The sequence below is a fragment of the Ambystoma mexicanum genome, chromosome 4q (assembly GCF_040938575.1).
Source record: "Ambystoma mexicanum isolate Mex_15411 chromosome 4q, UKY_AmexF1_1, whole genome shotgun sequence".
NCBI classification, from domain to species: domain Eukaryota; kingdom Metazoa; phylum Chordata; class Amphibia; order Caudata; family Ambystomatidae; genus Ambystoma; species Ambystoma mexicanum.
Window position 1 is genome coordinate 973,347,641 of NC_090928.1, and position 14,921 is coordinate 973,362,561.

The following is a 14,921-nucleotide window of genomic DNA, read 5'->3' on the forward strand; positions in this document are numbered from 1 at the left end:
TTTCTGGTGCCTAAGCTCAAGGCACAGAATAACAGAAATGTCATAGTGGGGCTGCGAGACGCTTCTGGGACAATACAATATTCAGATGAGACAAAAATAGATTTATTTTTTATTTATTTACATTTATAATGCGATCAAAGCAGCCCTTAGGCATTGTGGCACTGTTGCAGTAGGCTTAATTAATTGGGAGAGGAGTACAGAATAATGATAATGAAGACAAACATTCATTGTTAAAAATACAGTGAAAGTTACAATTACATGGTGGGGTTAGCCAGCTGTTCTTTAGTTACAGTGGAACCAGATCGTGGTGGCTTATGCAGTGGGGATGACTCCAATGCAAGGGGAGAAAGCAGTGAAAAAAGACATTTGACTTAGTGACAGTATTAGTATGTTTAGCATGACAGTTCTGTGGTTACAGGAGTACCAAGTCAGCCGCACAAATATTTCTTAGATATATGCTAACTACAGATATCGTGGAAAGATATTCCTACGTCCCGTCCCCTTTCCTCCATACTTGTGGGACATCTCTCCGTCCTGTGGGAAGGGACCGGAGCACTTTGTAAAAAGCATCCACATTTTTTTCAAAAATGTGTCCCTCCTCTCTTTCCTGTGCAGGGCCCGGCATGCGGCCGTAACCCCGCCCACCTTGGCTCCGCCCCGTGCATCGCTCATCAGTCCTTTTCTTCACTCGATCAGGGCCGGACGCACTTGCATCCTCGGAAGATTTTCTTCCCTTTTTTCCTCTCTGGCTCTCGCTAGCGTTCGTTTACTAGTCTGTCTGTCTTTCAAATTAGACTTTCCAGATTGTTCATCTTGTCACCGTCGCTTCGCGAGGGCGGATCCCCATCCCCTTTGTTTAGAGTGTTTGGGTCTGGAACACCGTTGGGACTCCTGTTTTTACTGTGACTCCCTTTCGGTCCGAGCACTTCAACGTCAGTTGGAGCGGTGGGAGGAGGTGTTCGGACGGACTCCTCCTTCGCATTTTCATGCGTTCATCGACGAGAAGAAAAAAACGCCAGGTAAGTTCTTTACTTTTCAGAGCACCCCGGCCGGGGGATACCTTTCCGGGTTCCTCTCGAGCCGGGAGAGGCGTTGATCGCTCTGTTACCGTGGTTCGCCCTGAGGTGCATGTCGGGCCTAATAATTCTACCGGAGTTTTCTCCGAGGGTCTCCGTAAGGGGCTTGTGTCCACCGGAGTACGCTCCGAGGCCCCTCCTGTGGGGGCTGTTTGTAGACCCAGTTCTACTGAGTGGTGGGGTACCGAAGTTCGCTCTGAGGCCTCTGTCGGCTTCCCTCAAAAGCAAAACCAGGGTGCGCCCCGAGGCTTTGGCAGGGCTTGTAGTTACCGAGCGGATGTTCGGGGCCCGCGCAGAAAAGGCTTTTACCGGGCCTGGGTCCGAGGTTCCTCGTACAGAGGCTAAAGCTACCAACAGTTCTGAGAGGCCGGTCAAGGCTTTGTCGGTGAAAGCGCACCGTTCCCGCTCTTGTGGTGACACCAGATCTGTTGAGGGGGCAAAGAAGCAAAGTTCTTCTTTTACCGGCAGTGCCGAGGTCCTTCCTTCAAAGGCTCAGTTGGCGGTTGGTATGTCACAAAAACATTCCAGGCCTCATAGTACCGGCTCGGCCGAGGTTCCTTATGTTAAGGATAAGATTAAGACCCCTGATCCATCGACGGGGACCCCTGCCTCACACCGCAGTTCCCCTCAGATGAGGACAAAATGGCACCCGTTCGTGCCACGACCACGGCAGCCATTTTAGGTGCTACCCTGACAACTACGCCATCGGCTTCTGGTGTAGGGCTCGGTCTCTTGGGTGAACCTAAGGTCCCTTGTGCGCATCCTTACCGGCCGGTTTATGATTTGAACGCCCAGATCCCTCTTCCGCACAGTGTTTCGTTGCCCGCAGGGGAGGCTCCTTTGATTTATTTGGATACGTCGGTGGAGTGGCCGGTGTGGCACCCTTCCCCGTTACGTCCCTGGATTTGTCCACCTCATGAGAGGCCTCCTCAGGTCCCGAAACAATCTCCTGAGGATGCCTTTTTCGGTAAATTTCAAGCGCTTATGCGCACCGACCCCATGAGGGAATATTTCAAAGGGCTTTTCAAGGAGATATGTCCACCGGCGCCTCCGGCTCCACCTGTTCCTCCGGTGGTTCCACCGGCGCCTCCCTTGCCCATGGTGCCCCCCCCTTGCAGGATCCTGACCTGTCAGATGACCTGCAAGGCGATCAGGACAACGAGGACCTTCCCCGCTCTATCAGAGCCTTTCATGACCGGGTACTGGACATGATGAGTTTCTTAGATGTTCCGGTGCCTGAGGCACCCGCTCCGCAGGAGGGCGTGCTTTCTGGGGCGTTCACCCTGTCTCCTTTGGAGCGTACCGGCCTGTTCCTACAGAAGGACGTTCTGGTCGAGGTCCGAAGAGTCTGGGAAAAGCCACATTCGGGACTTTTTGTCAATAAAAAGTTTGACGCGAGGTACAGGCTACATTCTTCGGAAGAGGTGGCCCTGTCGTCTTGTCCGCCTCCCTCCTCACAGTGGTGGCTGCGGCCACCTTGCAGTCCAGGCCTTCAGCATCCGCTTCCACGACGGCTACTTAGGTTCTGGGAAAGGAGGACCAGCTCCTCGACTCCCTCGGGAGGAAAATCTTTGCCAACTCGGCCTTGCAGCTCAAGCAGGTCAACCCTGAATTGATATTGGCGGGAGCAAAGATGCAGATGTGGAAAGGTCTGTCGGAGTTAGAGGAGCACATCCCTGTCGAGAAGCAGAAAGATTTCAAAGGAGGCCTTTCTGATGCCAGGGTCTTGGCCCAGGATCTCCTGGAGGCTGCGGCTCATCACGTAGACACCTCGACTTGGGGCCTGATACTTGGGGCCTGATACCTCACGGCCGGCATGGCTGCATGCCACTAAATTTTCTAAGGAAGTGCAAGACAAAGGTGTTGGACCTTCCATTCGATGGTAAGGAGCTTTTTCATTCTTATACTGATGTAGAGCTCACCAAAACCAAGGATAGCACTCAGACGGCTAAATCATTGACTGTTCTGGTTAAAGCTCCTTTCAAATCCCAGAGACCGCTGTCACAAAGTCGACCTTCCTCTGGGTTTAGGGGCTTCCTCGACCGCAAATCTCGCAGAGTGGATACTCCTGCGGGGAATAACTGCCGTAGACAACAGCGTACGCGGTTTTTCTCCCTCTCCTAAGCCTCCTCATCAGGTTCAGGTGGCACCACCACCGATAATCCTGCCAAATGAGGGTTTTCCGCGCTCGCACGAGACCCCGGTGGGAGGACGCATTGCGCCTCATTGGGAGGCGTGGCAGACCATCTCACAAGACAGACGGGGTCTTGTCAGTAGCTCGAGCGGGCTTCCGCTTACCTTTAGCCCCTACCCCACTCCTCAACCCTCCTTTTCAGCTGTCCGGCTCACCCTCCCTCAAGGCCGAGGTTCAGAAACTTTTGGACCTCAGAGCTGTGGAACCCGTTCCCCTTGGGGAGCGAGGGGAGGGCTTCTGCTCCCGGCTGTTTACGGTGCCCAAACCCAACCAGGCTGGCCTGCGCACCATCCTAGACCTTTCCCAGTTCAATCTTTTCCTATCCCAAGAGAAATTCAAGATGAAGACGCCCGGCCAGATCCGCTCCTCTTTGCAGATGGGCGATTGGCTCTGCGTGGTGGATCTTCAGGATGCGTACATGCATATCCTGATTTGGAATCCACACAGGAGATACCGCCGCTTCTCTTTGGGAGAGGAGCACTTCCAGTTGCAGGTGCTTCCTTTTGGCCTCCGCTCGGCGCCGCGTGTCTTCACGAAGATGATGTCGGTGATTGCAGCCTATCTTCGTCTCCAGGGTATCCATGTGTATCCTTATTTGGACAACTGGCTCTTATGCAGCCCTTGTCCGTTGGCAGCAGCGGGCAACCTCCAGTCTCTCCTTCAGCTCCTGTTCCATCTTGGGCTGTCGGTGACCTGGCGGAAATCCTCCATGACGGTCTCACAGGACCTGATCTTCCTGGGTTTTCGTTGGAACACGATAGACTGCAGAGTGTATCTGACCGGGAACAGAATGGCGGATCTGTTGGCCACGTGTCAGATGTTTGAGCAGTCGGAGAGCATGTCCGCCTGGTTGTTCCAGAGGCTTCTGGGCCTCATGGCCTCGTGTGTGCTGGCTCTTCCTCTTGTTCGTCTCTAAATGAGACGGACCCAGATGGCTCTTCGGAATTCATGGCGTCAGGCAGTGGATCCGGACTCTATGCGGATAATGATTCCGGATTCCATGAGAGTGGACCTGGATTGGTGGTCATCTCTCAGCAATCTGTCTGGGGGCGTGGGATTTCAGGACCCAGGCCCCACGGTGATAATCACGATGGACTCCTCCCTCCTCGGGTGGGGTGCGACGTTAGATCTTCTTCAGGTCTCGGACCTCTGGTCGCCTCAGGACAAGCTCCTGCACATAAATCATTTGGAGCTCCTGGCGATCTTCCTAGCGCTCAGGGCGTTCAGACCGCTCATTGTCAACAAGGTGGTCCACATAAGAACGGAGAATGTGGTATCAATGTATTACATAAACAAGCAAGGGAGAACAAAGTCTCCCCCCCACCCCCCGTGGACCTGTCCATCCAGATTTGGGAGTGGGCCGTGCTTCATGGTGTCTGGCTGCTTGCAGTGCACATCCTGGGCCAGCTGTATGTCACAGCGGATGCCCTCAGCCGGAGGACAGTGGTCAGCTTCGAGTGGGAGTTGAAGGTGGAGGTCCTCTCATGGATTTTCTCGTGTTGGGGCACACCGGAGGTGGACCTCTTCGCTACGGCGGTAAACAAGAAACTTCCTCAGTATGCCTCCAGAGGGGGGCTGGGAGCCTTCTCTCTGGGGGATGCTCTCGAGATTCCATGGCACAACATGAGAGCTTACGCCTTCCCGCCTCTGCCTCTAGTTCATCGAGCAATTTGGAAGTTGAACTCAGTGAAATGTTCCCTTCTACTGATAGCCCCGTGGTGGCCGGCCAGGTTTTGGTTCTCAGAACTTCAACACCTGTCGGTGTATCTGCCGATCAGGTTACCAGTAACTCCCGATCTTCTTCACCAAGGGGAACAGATGTGGCACCCCTCCCCACAATCGCTCCGCTTGGCGGCATGGTGCCTGAGTTAGTCTTTAGAGCATCTGAGTTTGTCTGTGGATAACATGCGCATTATCCAGGCAGCCAGGAAACCCTTGACCAGATCTCAATACAGGAGTAGATGGCTCAGGTTCTGTCATTGGTGTTTGGAGAAGAAGTTGGATCCGAGGGTGGCCACGATTGACACGGTGCTGTCCTTAGTGTCCTCCCTAGCAGAGTCAGGGGTTCATTTTCTGTTATGCAGGACTCTTCTCTCAGTGGTTTCCGCTTACCTTTCTACAGACCTGTGTTCTTATTCTCCAACTAACCCAGTGGTGAAGAGGCATTTTGCTGGCTTGACACGCCTCTACCCTCCGGTTCGTAATCCGCACCCGCCATGGGACCTAAATGTAGTCCTGACGGCGCTGTGCCATAAACCCTTTGAACCAATGGCTACGGTAGACCTCAAGTACTTGTCTTGGAAAGTGTCCTTTCTGGTCGCTGTTACGTCAGCGAGTAGAGAGAGTGAGTGAGTGAATGAGCTCTAGGCATTGTCGGTGGAGCATCCTTTCTTGGTCTTTCACAAGTACTAGGTTTCCTACCAAAGGTAGTGACCAAATTCCATCTGAATCAGTCGATCTCCCTTCCGGTCTTTTTTACGAACCCTGCCTCAGAGGCTGAATAAGAGTTCTACACTCTCTTGATGTCCGAAGAGCTCTTAAGTTCTACCTGGACAGGACTTCCGAGCTTAGGAGTTCTTCTCAACTTTTTGTGACCTTCGGTAACTCTCAGGGCAAGCCGGCGTCTAAGGCAACTATTTCCAGGTGGATTGCTGCCTGCATCAGAGTCTTTCACCGTCCAAAGGCGGAAACCTCCTAAAGGTATCCATGCACACCTGGTGCGGGGCAAGGCAGCCGCGGTTGTTTTTCAGAAATATGTTCCCTGGGAGTCCATCGCTAGGGCAGCTACTTGGGCCTCCACATCGGCTTTCTGTAAGCATTACTGTCTTGACATGAGCTCTAGAGCTGACGCTCAGTTTGGTCAGGCTGTGCTGAAGAACCTGTTTCAGTAAGGGGTATTTCCATCGACCCGTAGTTCCTATAACGAGTGCTTGGGAATCTCCCACAAATATGGAGGAAAGAAGACGGGACGTAGGATTATTACCAGGTTACTCACTGTAGTTGCCACCTTACTCCTAGTCCATAGTCCCCTTTCCTCCATACACCCGCCCGCCGTCGCCTCTAAGATTCCTCTGTTATTGCTAATGGGTCTTTGACCCGGCGATAGAAAAGGACTGATGCGCGGGGCGGAGCCAAGGTGGGCGGGGTTACGGCTGCGTGCCGGGCCCCGCGCAGGAAAGAGAGGAGGGACACAATTCTGAAAAAAATTTGGATGCTTTTTACAAAGTGCACCGGTTCCGTCCCACAGGACGGAGAGATGTCCCACAAGTATGGAGGAAAGGGGACTATGGACTAGGAGTAAGGTGGTCACTACGGTGAGTTTGGACACTATGAAGGCTAATACAGTGACCGGCCAGGACCGAGCGGCATGTCGGGGGCAACTGGGTTGCCACAGCTTTCAGAGATTGTAAAAAATAAAAATTGAAAAACACATTGCCACTGGGGGAGCCAGATTTCCATCATGTAGTCTCAGAACATACAGGTGCTCCTAACGTATCAAAGAGAGTGATTATCAATTTGCAATTTCTTATATCAATTCATACTTGAAACGCCATGTTTCCACTTGTAGATGTCTGACTTTAAACTAATTGCTTTTACAATGTGTGCCTAACTTCTCGAAAATATCTTAATCTGAAAATAAGAAACTAGTCACTTATGCAGCTGCTATATGATGTGCAATTAGTCCATTAGTTTGAAAACCTACTTGACAAATTCTTCTTAATATTCAAACTGTCTTCGGTCCTCAACTGGATTTTCATGCGATATTTTTTTTTTTTTTTTGGTCTATTGAAATGTATACAATAATGCATGGATTTTCTTTTTTGTAGATTAGCTCCAACATCTTCCGAACACTTCCACCTAGTGATAATCCAGAGTTCGACCCGGAAGAGGATGAGCCTACGCTTGAAGCATCTTGGCCCCACATTCAGGTGTGTACATTTACTTGTGTTATGATATTTTATTTGTATTGCGCTCGTACACAAGTATTTCAGAGCGCGACTAGGCAAGGGAGGGGAGCAGGGGAGAACACAACAACGATCTTACTAGGCCCAGTGACATTGAGAAAACGCAAGTGCATGGGAAAGGGAAAAAGGGAAAAAAGCGCATGGAAGGGGGAGAGTGGAAAGTGCGGAGTAGAATAAATAATAATAAATAGAACATTGAGGCAATAAACAGTGGTAGTGCAGCCAACAAGTGGCAAGTGCTGTGTTTAAGGCAGCAGACTGGGTAGTCTGATAAGTGCAGAAGAAGATGAAAAAATGGGGGGGGCGGGCTGTATGGGTACAGATACAGTCCCAAGTGCCGGAGGGTGGCAGGGTGAGCAGGTACCTGGGCCCAGGGGACAGAGGGTGGCCAGGTGCACAGTGCCAAGAGAAAGCAGAGCAGCAGGGTAGAGGGGGAGCGACGGCAGAAGCAAAGAGGAAGGTCTTGAGGTTCTTCCGGAACCCGAGATGGTTCTGTCTCTTGGGCACCTATAAACCCTATTTTCCAGCCATTATTCAGGCCCTCCATCATATCGCCATTTTGCTATTTGCAACAACAAAAAAACCCGCTAAATCGGTAGTTTCTCCATCGCCAAAAAAATCTATCAACATGGTCGCCAAATTCGGTTGGATAGCTGACTTTAAACACCATTATCAATTAATTTTTTATTTACTGTGCATGAAGAAGTATTAACGCAAACACTTCTTCACAATGCAGCTGGTAGCAGCCACTCCGCAAAGACAGTGCGCCTATTCATACTGAAAGAGCCAATCCCCTTTCCTCGCAACTCCCCCAGATGTAATGACCTGCATCTGCTGCTGCAGCAGCATTATTGGGCACTTTAATCATGCTAATCGGAGGCCCGTCATTTGGAGGTCAGTGACCAGATCCTTTTTTAGGAACGGCTGTAAGCCCCATGAACTACCGCAGGGAAGGTGCAAAGGCGGCAAAGCCCCTCCCACACCCCTCAAGGTAAACCAAGCTCAGAGTCTTGGGGCCTTTCAGACAGCGCTGTGTATGAAGTGGAAATGGTGCATATAAAGGCATCAATTAAGCGACTTGTTCGTCTCTCTGTCATTGTCTTTGCTTCAGAAAGGTGGGCTCTGTTTTCTGAAAGATAGGTTGCATGTCCACATCCCCAGGATTTGTGACCCTTATTGGTTAATTACAGTAGTAAAGCGCTCAGACAGTTTGTCAGACATTCTCTATAATGGTGCTTGCTGGTATTTGTAGTGTACTTGGAAATGCACAGTGGCAGAGAGCACTGTTAGTGAAGCTCGACTGGAAAAGGTGATGCGGTTCCAACGAAATACCAATGCATTTTATCAGCACACATGATACTATTCATTAATTGAATAACCTCTAGACAGGTCCACACAAAGCTAAATTCACCTCCGCAAAGTGTGCCTTCTTTCAAGATTAAACAGTTTAAATTGTTTGTTCATGATGTATGCTTTTTTGGGAACGTCACATGTCACTGATGGTAGCAAGGAGCCTGCATGTGTCGCACAATCAGAATGGATTGCTTGTAGTGCGTCCATCTCGTCAACGTACCTTTGAAACTTAGACAACGCTTCCTAAGTTTGCATTACTTTGCAATGCAGTGCTTGTACCATTGCATTCAGGAAGGGGAAAAGAACACTCAAATTTTTGTTCTTTTACGTACACCCTCTCTTACACCCTCCCTAGCAGCTCCCGTTTGCACACACCCTTTCTGATGCCCTCTTACTCCTACGTCCCGTCCCCTTTCCTCCATACTTGTGGGACATTCCATCCGGGATGGGACCGGAGCACTTTTGTTAAAAGCATCAATATTTTTAAAATATTTGTCCTTTTATTTTTAGGTGGGGTACCGCACGTGGCCTTAACCCCACCCTCCTGAGCTCTGCCCCGCACATCGCCCTTCAGTCCTTTTCTCTGCGTGGTTGGGGCTGGACGGACTAGCATCACTGGGAATTTTATTTTTATTCCTTGTCCTTCCTTCCTGCTCTGGTTTCTCGGTCATCTAGTCCTCCATCTATGCCGGAGCATCTGGGATTCGTTTCCTATTCTTCATGCGAACGTCGCTTTGCTAGGGCGGATCCCAACTCACTTTGCTTGGAGTACATAGGCCTGGAACATTGTTGTTATTTGTGCTTCTACTGGGACTCCCTCTTCGTCCAGGGCACTTCAACGTCGTCGTCTTCGGTGGGGGGAGGTGTTTCAGTGCGTTCCTCCACCTCATTTCCAGCTTTTCATTGATGAAAAGAAGAAACACCCGGTAAGTCCTTTACTTGTTAGGGCACCCCGGCCAGGGTCTTCAGGTTCGGGAGGGGCTCGTATAGCTCTGTCACCAGGGGTTCCCCTGAGGTGCCCCAGGGGCCTAATAGGTGTACCAGAGTTCCCGCAGCGGACCTGCCAGTATCGTATTCATTCCGGGCAGCACCTAAACAAGAATATTGACGTTAGCTACAAGCTAAACTCGTCGGAAGACCTATCCTTGACTGCATGTCCACTCCCCTCATTGGCGGTGGCAGCAGCCACGCTCCAGTCCAAACCGTCCTCTACATCCTCTACTGCAGCATCCCAAGTATTGATGCCATTGGGAAAAAAAGTCTTTTCCAATTCGGCCCTCCAGCTGCGTGAGGCTAATACCGAAGTCATTCTGGCGGCTGCTAATCTCAAGCTGTGGAAGAAGCTTGCTGAGTTTCAGGAATAACTTCCTCCTGACAAGCTTGAAGACTTTAAGGTGAGTTATCCGATGCCGCAGGACCTGCTGGAGGATGCGGCCCGCCATGTTGACACTTCCGCTCTGTGCCTAATGGTTGGAGTAGACCTCTCACGCCAAGCTTGGCTGCATGCTAGGAAGTTCTCGAAGGAGGTTCAAGACAAAGGTCTTGATCTTCCTTTCGAAGGTCGGAAACTATTCTACTCCTCGACTAATGAGGAACTTATCAAATCCAAGGCAAGCACGCAAACTACCAAGTCATTGTCGGTCCTTGCCAAAACCCCAGCTAATGTAGCTTATACTCTGAGTTCGGGGTCTCAAACAAGGTCCTTCTCTGGTTTCAGAGGGTTCCAGGACCGATGTACATGCCGGGCAGATGCTCCTGCTGACGGCCCCCGCCGCAAGCGGCAAATGCAAGGTGGCCGCTTTTTATCATGGTCTGCAGCTTCCAATTCAGCAACGGGTGGTCTCCCTGCCGATAAACCATCTAAATTATGTTTTCGATTGGTTGCACGAGACTCCAGTGGGAGGACGAATATAGTCTCATCTGGAAGTGTGGCAGACAATGACAGAAGACCAATGGGTTTTGTCCATCGCCTGGGCGTTCATCTGCTTGACCCCTCACTACCCCACTCCACCATCTCGCCCTCCTCTTCAGCAGATTGGGCCGCCCTCCCCAGAGCTGAGGTACAGAAACCTCTAGACCTCAGAACAGTGGAGCCTGTACCCTTGTGGGAGCAAGGGGATGGCTATTACTCCTATCTGTTTACAGTGCCCAAACCCAACCAGGCTGGCTTGCGCACTATCCTCGACCTCTCCAAGAGAAATTCAAGATGATTACGCCCAGCCAGATAAAATCCTCTCTCCGGAAGGACGATTGGCTCAGCGTGGTAGATCTTCAGGATGCCAAGATGCATATCAGGATCTGGACCCTGCATCAGAAAGATCTGCGGTTCTCCGTTTGAATGGAACACTTCCAGTATCAATTGTTACCGTTTGGTCTCAGCTCAGCGCTGCGTGTCTTTATCACGATTATGGCGGCCATTGCAGCATTCCTCAGACTGCAGGGAGTTCAGGTATATCTATACTTGGACGATTGGCTCCTGCGCAGTCCTTGCCCACAGGCCACAACTGCCAATCTTCAGTCACTCCTCCAGCTCCTGTTCCTTCTTGGGCTATCGGTGAACTGTCGGAAATCATGGACGGTTGCTCAAAACCTGATCTTTCTAGGTTTCTGTTGGGATACTGTCAGTACCGGAGTGTTCCTGGCAGAGGACAGGATTGCAGACCTTTCATCCGCATGTCCCCTCTTCCTGCCATCCTCCCATGTGTTCCAGAGACTCCTGGGCCTTATGGCCTCTTGCGCATTGGCTCTTTCGAAGGGATTTGTTCCTCCGATGTATTCCACATCTATGACGGGTAATCGCCACAGCTGGGCTGCTTTGGAAAATGTTCAGCGACGTCACCGGATGTTATAAGTAGGAGGCACGACGCCCGTAGCCTCGGTTCCGTTTTTTCCGCGAACGTGTCCGCTTCGGAGATCTCGGCGCGCCTCGGTTCTTCTGATAATTCTATCGGTTCTTCGAATTTGGTTGTTTGTGAAGATATCATGTCGTCTTCTTCTTCTACCCCGCGGTCGGGATTCAAGAAGTGTCAGGACTGCGGTTCCAAGATGTCGCTTACGGACCCGCATGACGTCTGCCTCTGGTGCCTCGGTGAGGACCACGCCACCGATAACTGTGACGAGTGCCAGTCTTTGACGTCGAAGGCCTTGCGGGAGCAGAAGAAGCTTTCTGAGGGTAGGGTTTCCAAATCCGCTGGGCTTTCGACCGACGATTCGGGGTGCGACTCTCAGTGTCGGCGTAAGTCCAGGGGGTCTCGGTCCCGGAGTGGTTACCGCCATTCCTCTGCCTCTTCTAGGCACTCGCGGGTAGCTTGTCTTACCAAGCATTCCTCTCCTGCGGAATGGGACGCATTTCGTAAGGAAATGGAGATTTTCGAATCCCAGGGCTCTGTTCCGTCCGCGCCTTCGAGGGTAGCCAGCAAGGAACGCGCTAGGGCCACTGCTCGAACGCCTTCGGGCTCGGGCGATCGGCGCGATCATCGGGAGCCTTCGAGGTCCCGATCAGACAAGGTAGATCACTCTAGCCATGCCCGCGCCATGTCCCGGTCCTCGATGCCCTTGAGACAGTGGGAGCCTGTGAGGTCTTCTAAGAAGACGTTGAGGACTCTCTCGAGGCTCCGCCTACGAGGAAGTCATCGAGGCCGTCAAAGGATATGCTCGGGGCACCGCCCTGGAGGCCTGTGTCGATTCCGTCAATGCCTTTTGTGGAGGCTTTACCAGAGGTTCTCCGTGCATCGGTGGAAACTTCGAGGAAGGCCCTGAAGAAGTCAGTGAGGCCTGTATTTGAACCTTTGTCTGTGCCCTCATCCAGAGATTTATTCCAGCCTCTGGATTACATCTGAGGTGGATGAAGGTATGGTTCCTGATGAGGTTCCTGATGAACTCTTGTCTGGTCATAGCCAGGTGGAAGACCTGCGTCAGTCTTTGCACGACGCCAGTGGTCTGGACACCTCTCCGGAGGTTGAGTTTGGTAGGCCTGAGCCTGGTACGCACGCCAAGTCTTCATACCAGCGTCTCATGTTTAGGGTGACAGAGTACTTTGGGTGGTGTGTGCCACCAGTGGATTTTCTGCAGGATGACCTGACTGATATCCTTGACCAAGGTCCATCCGCTGACCCGGTGCTGCCACTTCATATGGCTGTACAGAGAAGGGTGGTTGCCAAAAAAATACAGTCCAGCCAGTAGCGACCCCTGTTACTTGACTACACACCCCACTCCGGAGAGTTTTCTGGTGCAGGCGGCTACGGCCCCAGCAAAGCAGACGTCGTACCCTACCATCCCTCCAGATAGGGACGACAATGTTTTGATGGCTGGGCAAAGAAAGTGTTTTCTTCAGGGGGGATGGCTTTACAGGCAGCCAACTCTGTGTGTGCCTTAGCACGTTTCACTCACATTCTGTGGAATTGTGTGTCTTTGGTAGCTGAACGTATTCCCGAAGGGGAGGAACGGGATGGTTTTCTTGCCCTCTTTCAGGATGGCAAGGATGCCATGTGTGAATCCGTTCAGTTGGGTCTGGACATGGCAGATTGTGTCAGCCGGTCCATGGCGGCGAGCACCGTGATGCGCAGATTTGCGTGGTTGCGGAAGTCGGGTTTGCTCCTGACGTACAAGCCCGGCTTCTCAACATGCCCTTTGATGGTGTACATCTTTTTGGCAGCAAGGCTGACGATAGCCTTGAGAGGTTGCAGACCTCCAAAGCTGCAGCAAAGTCGTTGAACGCTGCAGTTCGCCAAACTCCGCCTCTTCGTCCTAGGGGACAGCAGTGGAGGGGAGGATCCTTTCGATACTACTCTTCCTTTGGTAGATCAAGGGGAGCTGCAAGTCAAAGGGGCCACCGTAGGAGTACCAGAGGTGGAAAACAAGGTGCTCGAGGTGCCAAGGCCGCTGGGGCAGTTGCCTCTTTGCCCTCAGGCACTGCCGCAGCCCCTTCAGCTCAGTCATGAGGCCAAGTCCCATGTTTCGCCGGTTGGGGGAAGGCTGACGCAGCATCTTGTAGAATGGCGTGCCATTACTTCAGATGTGTGGGTTCTGGAGATCATAATCCACGGCTACTGTCTTCCTTTCTGGCAGAGGCCTCACGATAATCCACCAGGGAATCTCTCTTTGAAGAGTCTGGATCCGCTCCTTGCGCAGGAAATCAAATCCCTGCTGGTGAAAGGCGCCATAGAACTGGTGCCTGTAGCGGAGAGGAATAAGGGTTGGTATTTCCCATATTTTTTGATTCCGAAAAAGGACAGGGGATTGAGACCCATCATGGACTTGCGTGATTTGAACAAGCACCTCAGGAAGGACAAGTTCAAGATGGTTACTCTTTCTGAAGTCCTCCAGGCCCTTCAACTTCAGGACTGGTTGGCGTCTCTCGACCTCAAAGATGCATACTTTCATGTGCCGATTCATCCCAAGCGCGTTCGGGGTTGGCGACTCGCATTTTCAGTTTCGGGTCCTGCCGTTTGGATATACCTCTGCCCGTGGGTCTTCACCAAGCTCATGGTGGTGGTGGCAGCGTATCTCAGGAAAGGGGGGGATTCACATCTACCCCTACCTGGACGATTGGTTGCTCAGGGCGCGCTCTCCCGAGCAAGTCCTGGATCATCTGTCGGTCACCTGCCACTCCCTTCACAAGCTGGGCTTCTCCCTCAACTTAAAGAAGTCCCACTTGACAACTACTCACTGGCTCCAGTACATCGGAGCAGTCTTTGACACATCCCTGGGGCAGTGTTCGCCTCACCAGGTGAGGGCTCATCGCATTCTGCACAAGTTTCAACATGCCCAGAGTCTCCCGGCGTTCGAGTTCTTGAGGGTGCTCGGCCTCATGGCATCCTGCATTTTTCTGGTGCCAGAGGCCAGGTTGCGGATGAGATCTCTGCAATTGGCTCTCAAGCTGCAGTGGTCGCAGTCCTTCGGCAGGATGTCGGACCCCGTTCAGGTGCTGCCCTCGGTCGCCCAGGATCTTCTGTGGTGGGTCGACGAAGGCAATCTGATGAAGGGGGTCCATTTTGGCTACCCTGGCCGGAGGTAACGATTGTGACGGACGTGTCCCTCACGGGATGGGGAGCTCATGCCAATGAGTTGACAGTCAGCGGTCGTTCGTCTCTGTCTGACTCCAGACTCCATATCAATCTGTAGGAGCTGAGGGCCATCAGGCTAGCCCTGAAGGCTTTTCTGTCTGTGCGGGGGAAGCATGTCCTGATTCTGACGGACAATACAGTGGCCATGCACTACCTCAACAAAAAGGGGGGGGGGGCAGGGTCTCTCAGTCTGTGCAGAGAGGCGATGCAGCTCTGGTTCTGAGCCGTTCAGCAGGAAATTTTGATCTCGACAGCTCATCTGGCCAGA

The 14,921-nt window shown here is 52.0% G+C and overlaps 1 protein-coding gene across 1 annotated transcript in view; it reads left to right on the plus strand.

Moving 5' to 3' along the window:
• The window catches only part of PPP2R5A (protein phosphatase 2 regulatory subunit B'alpha), a 1,092,153-nt gene that overhangs the window by 246,191 nt on the left and 831,041 nt on the right, over positions 1 to 14,921 (plus strand). Inside the window, exon 3 of the mRNA XM_069608529.1 lies at positions 7,098 to 7,199. Within this exon, the coding sequence (XP_069464630.1) occupies positions 7,098 to 7,199 (102 nt within the window). The remainder of the gene's footprint in view (positions 1 to 7,097; positions 7,200 to 14,921) is intronic.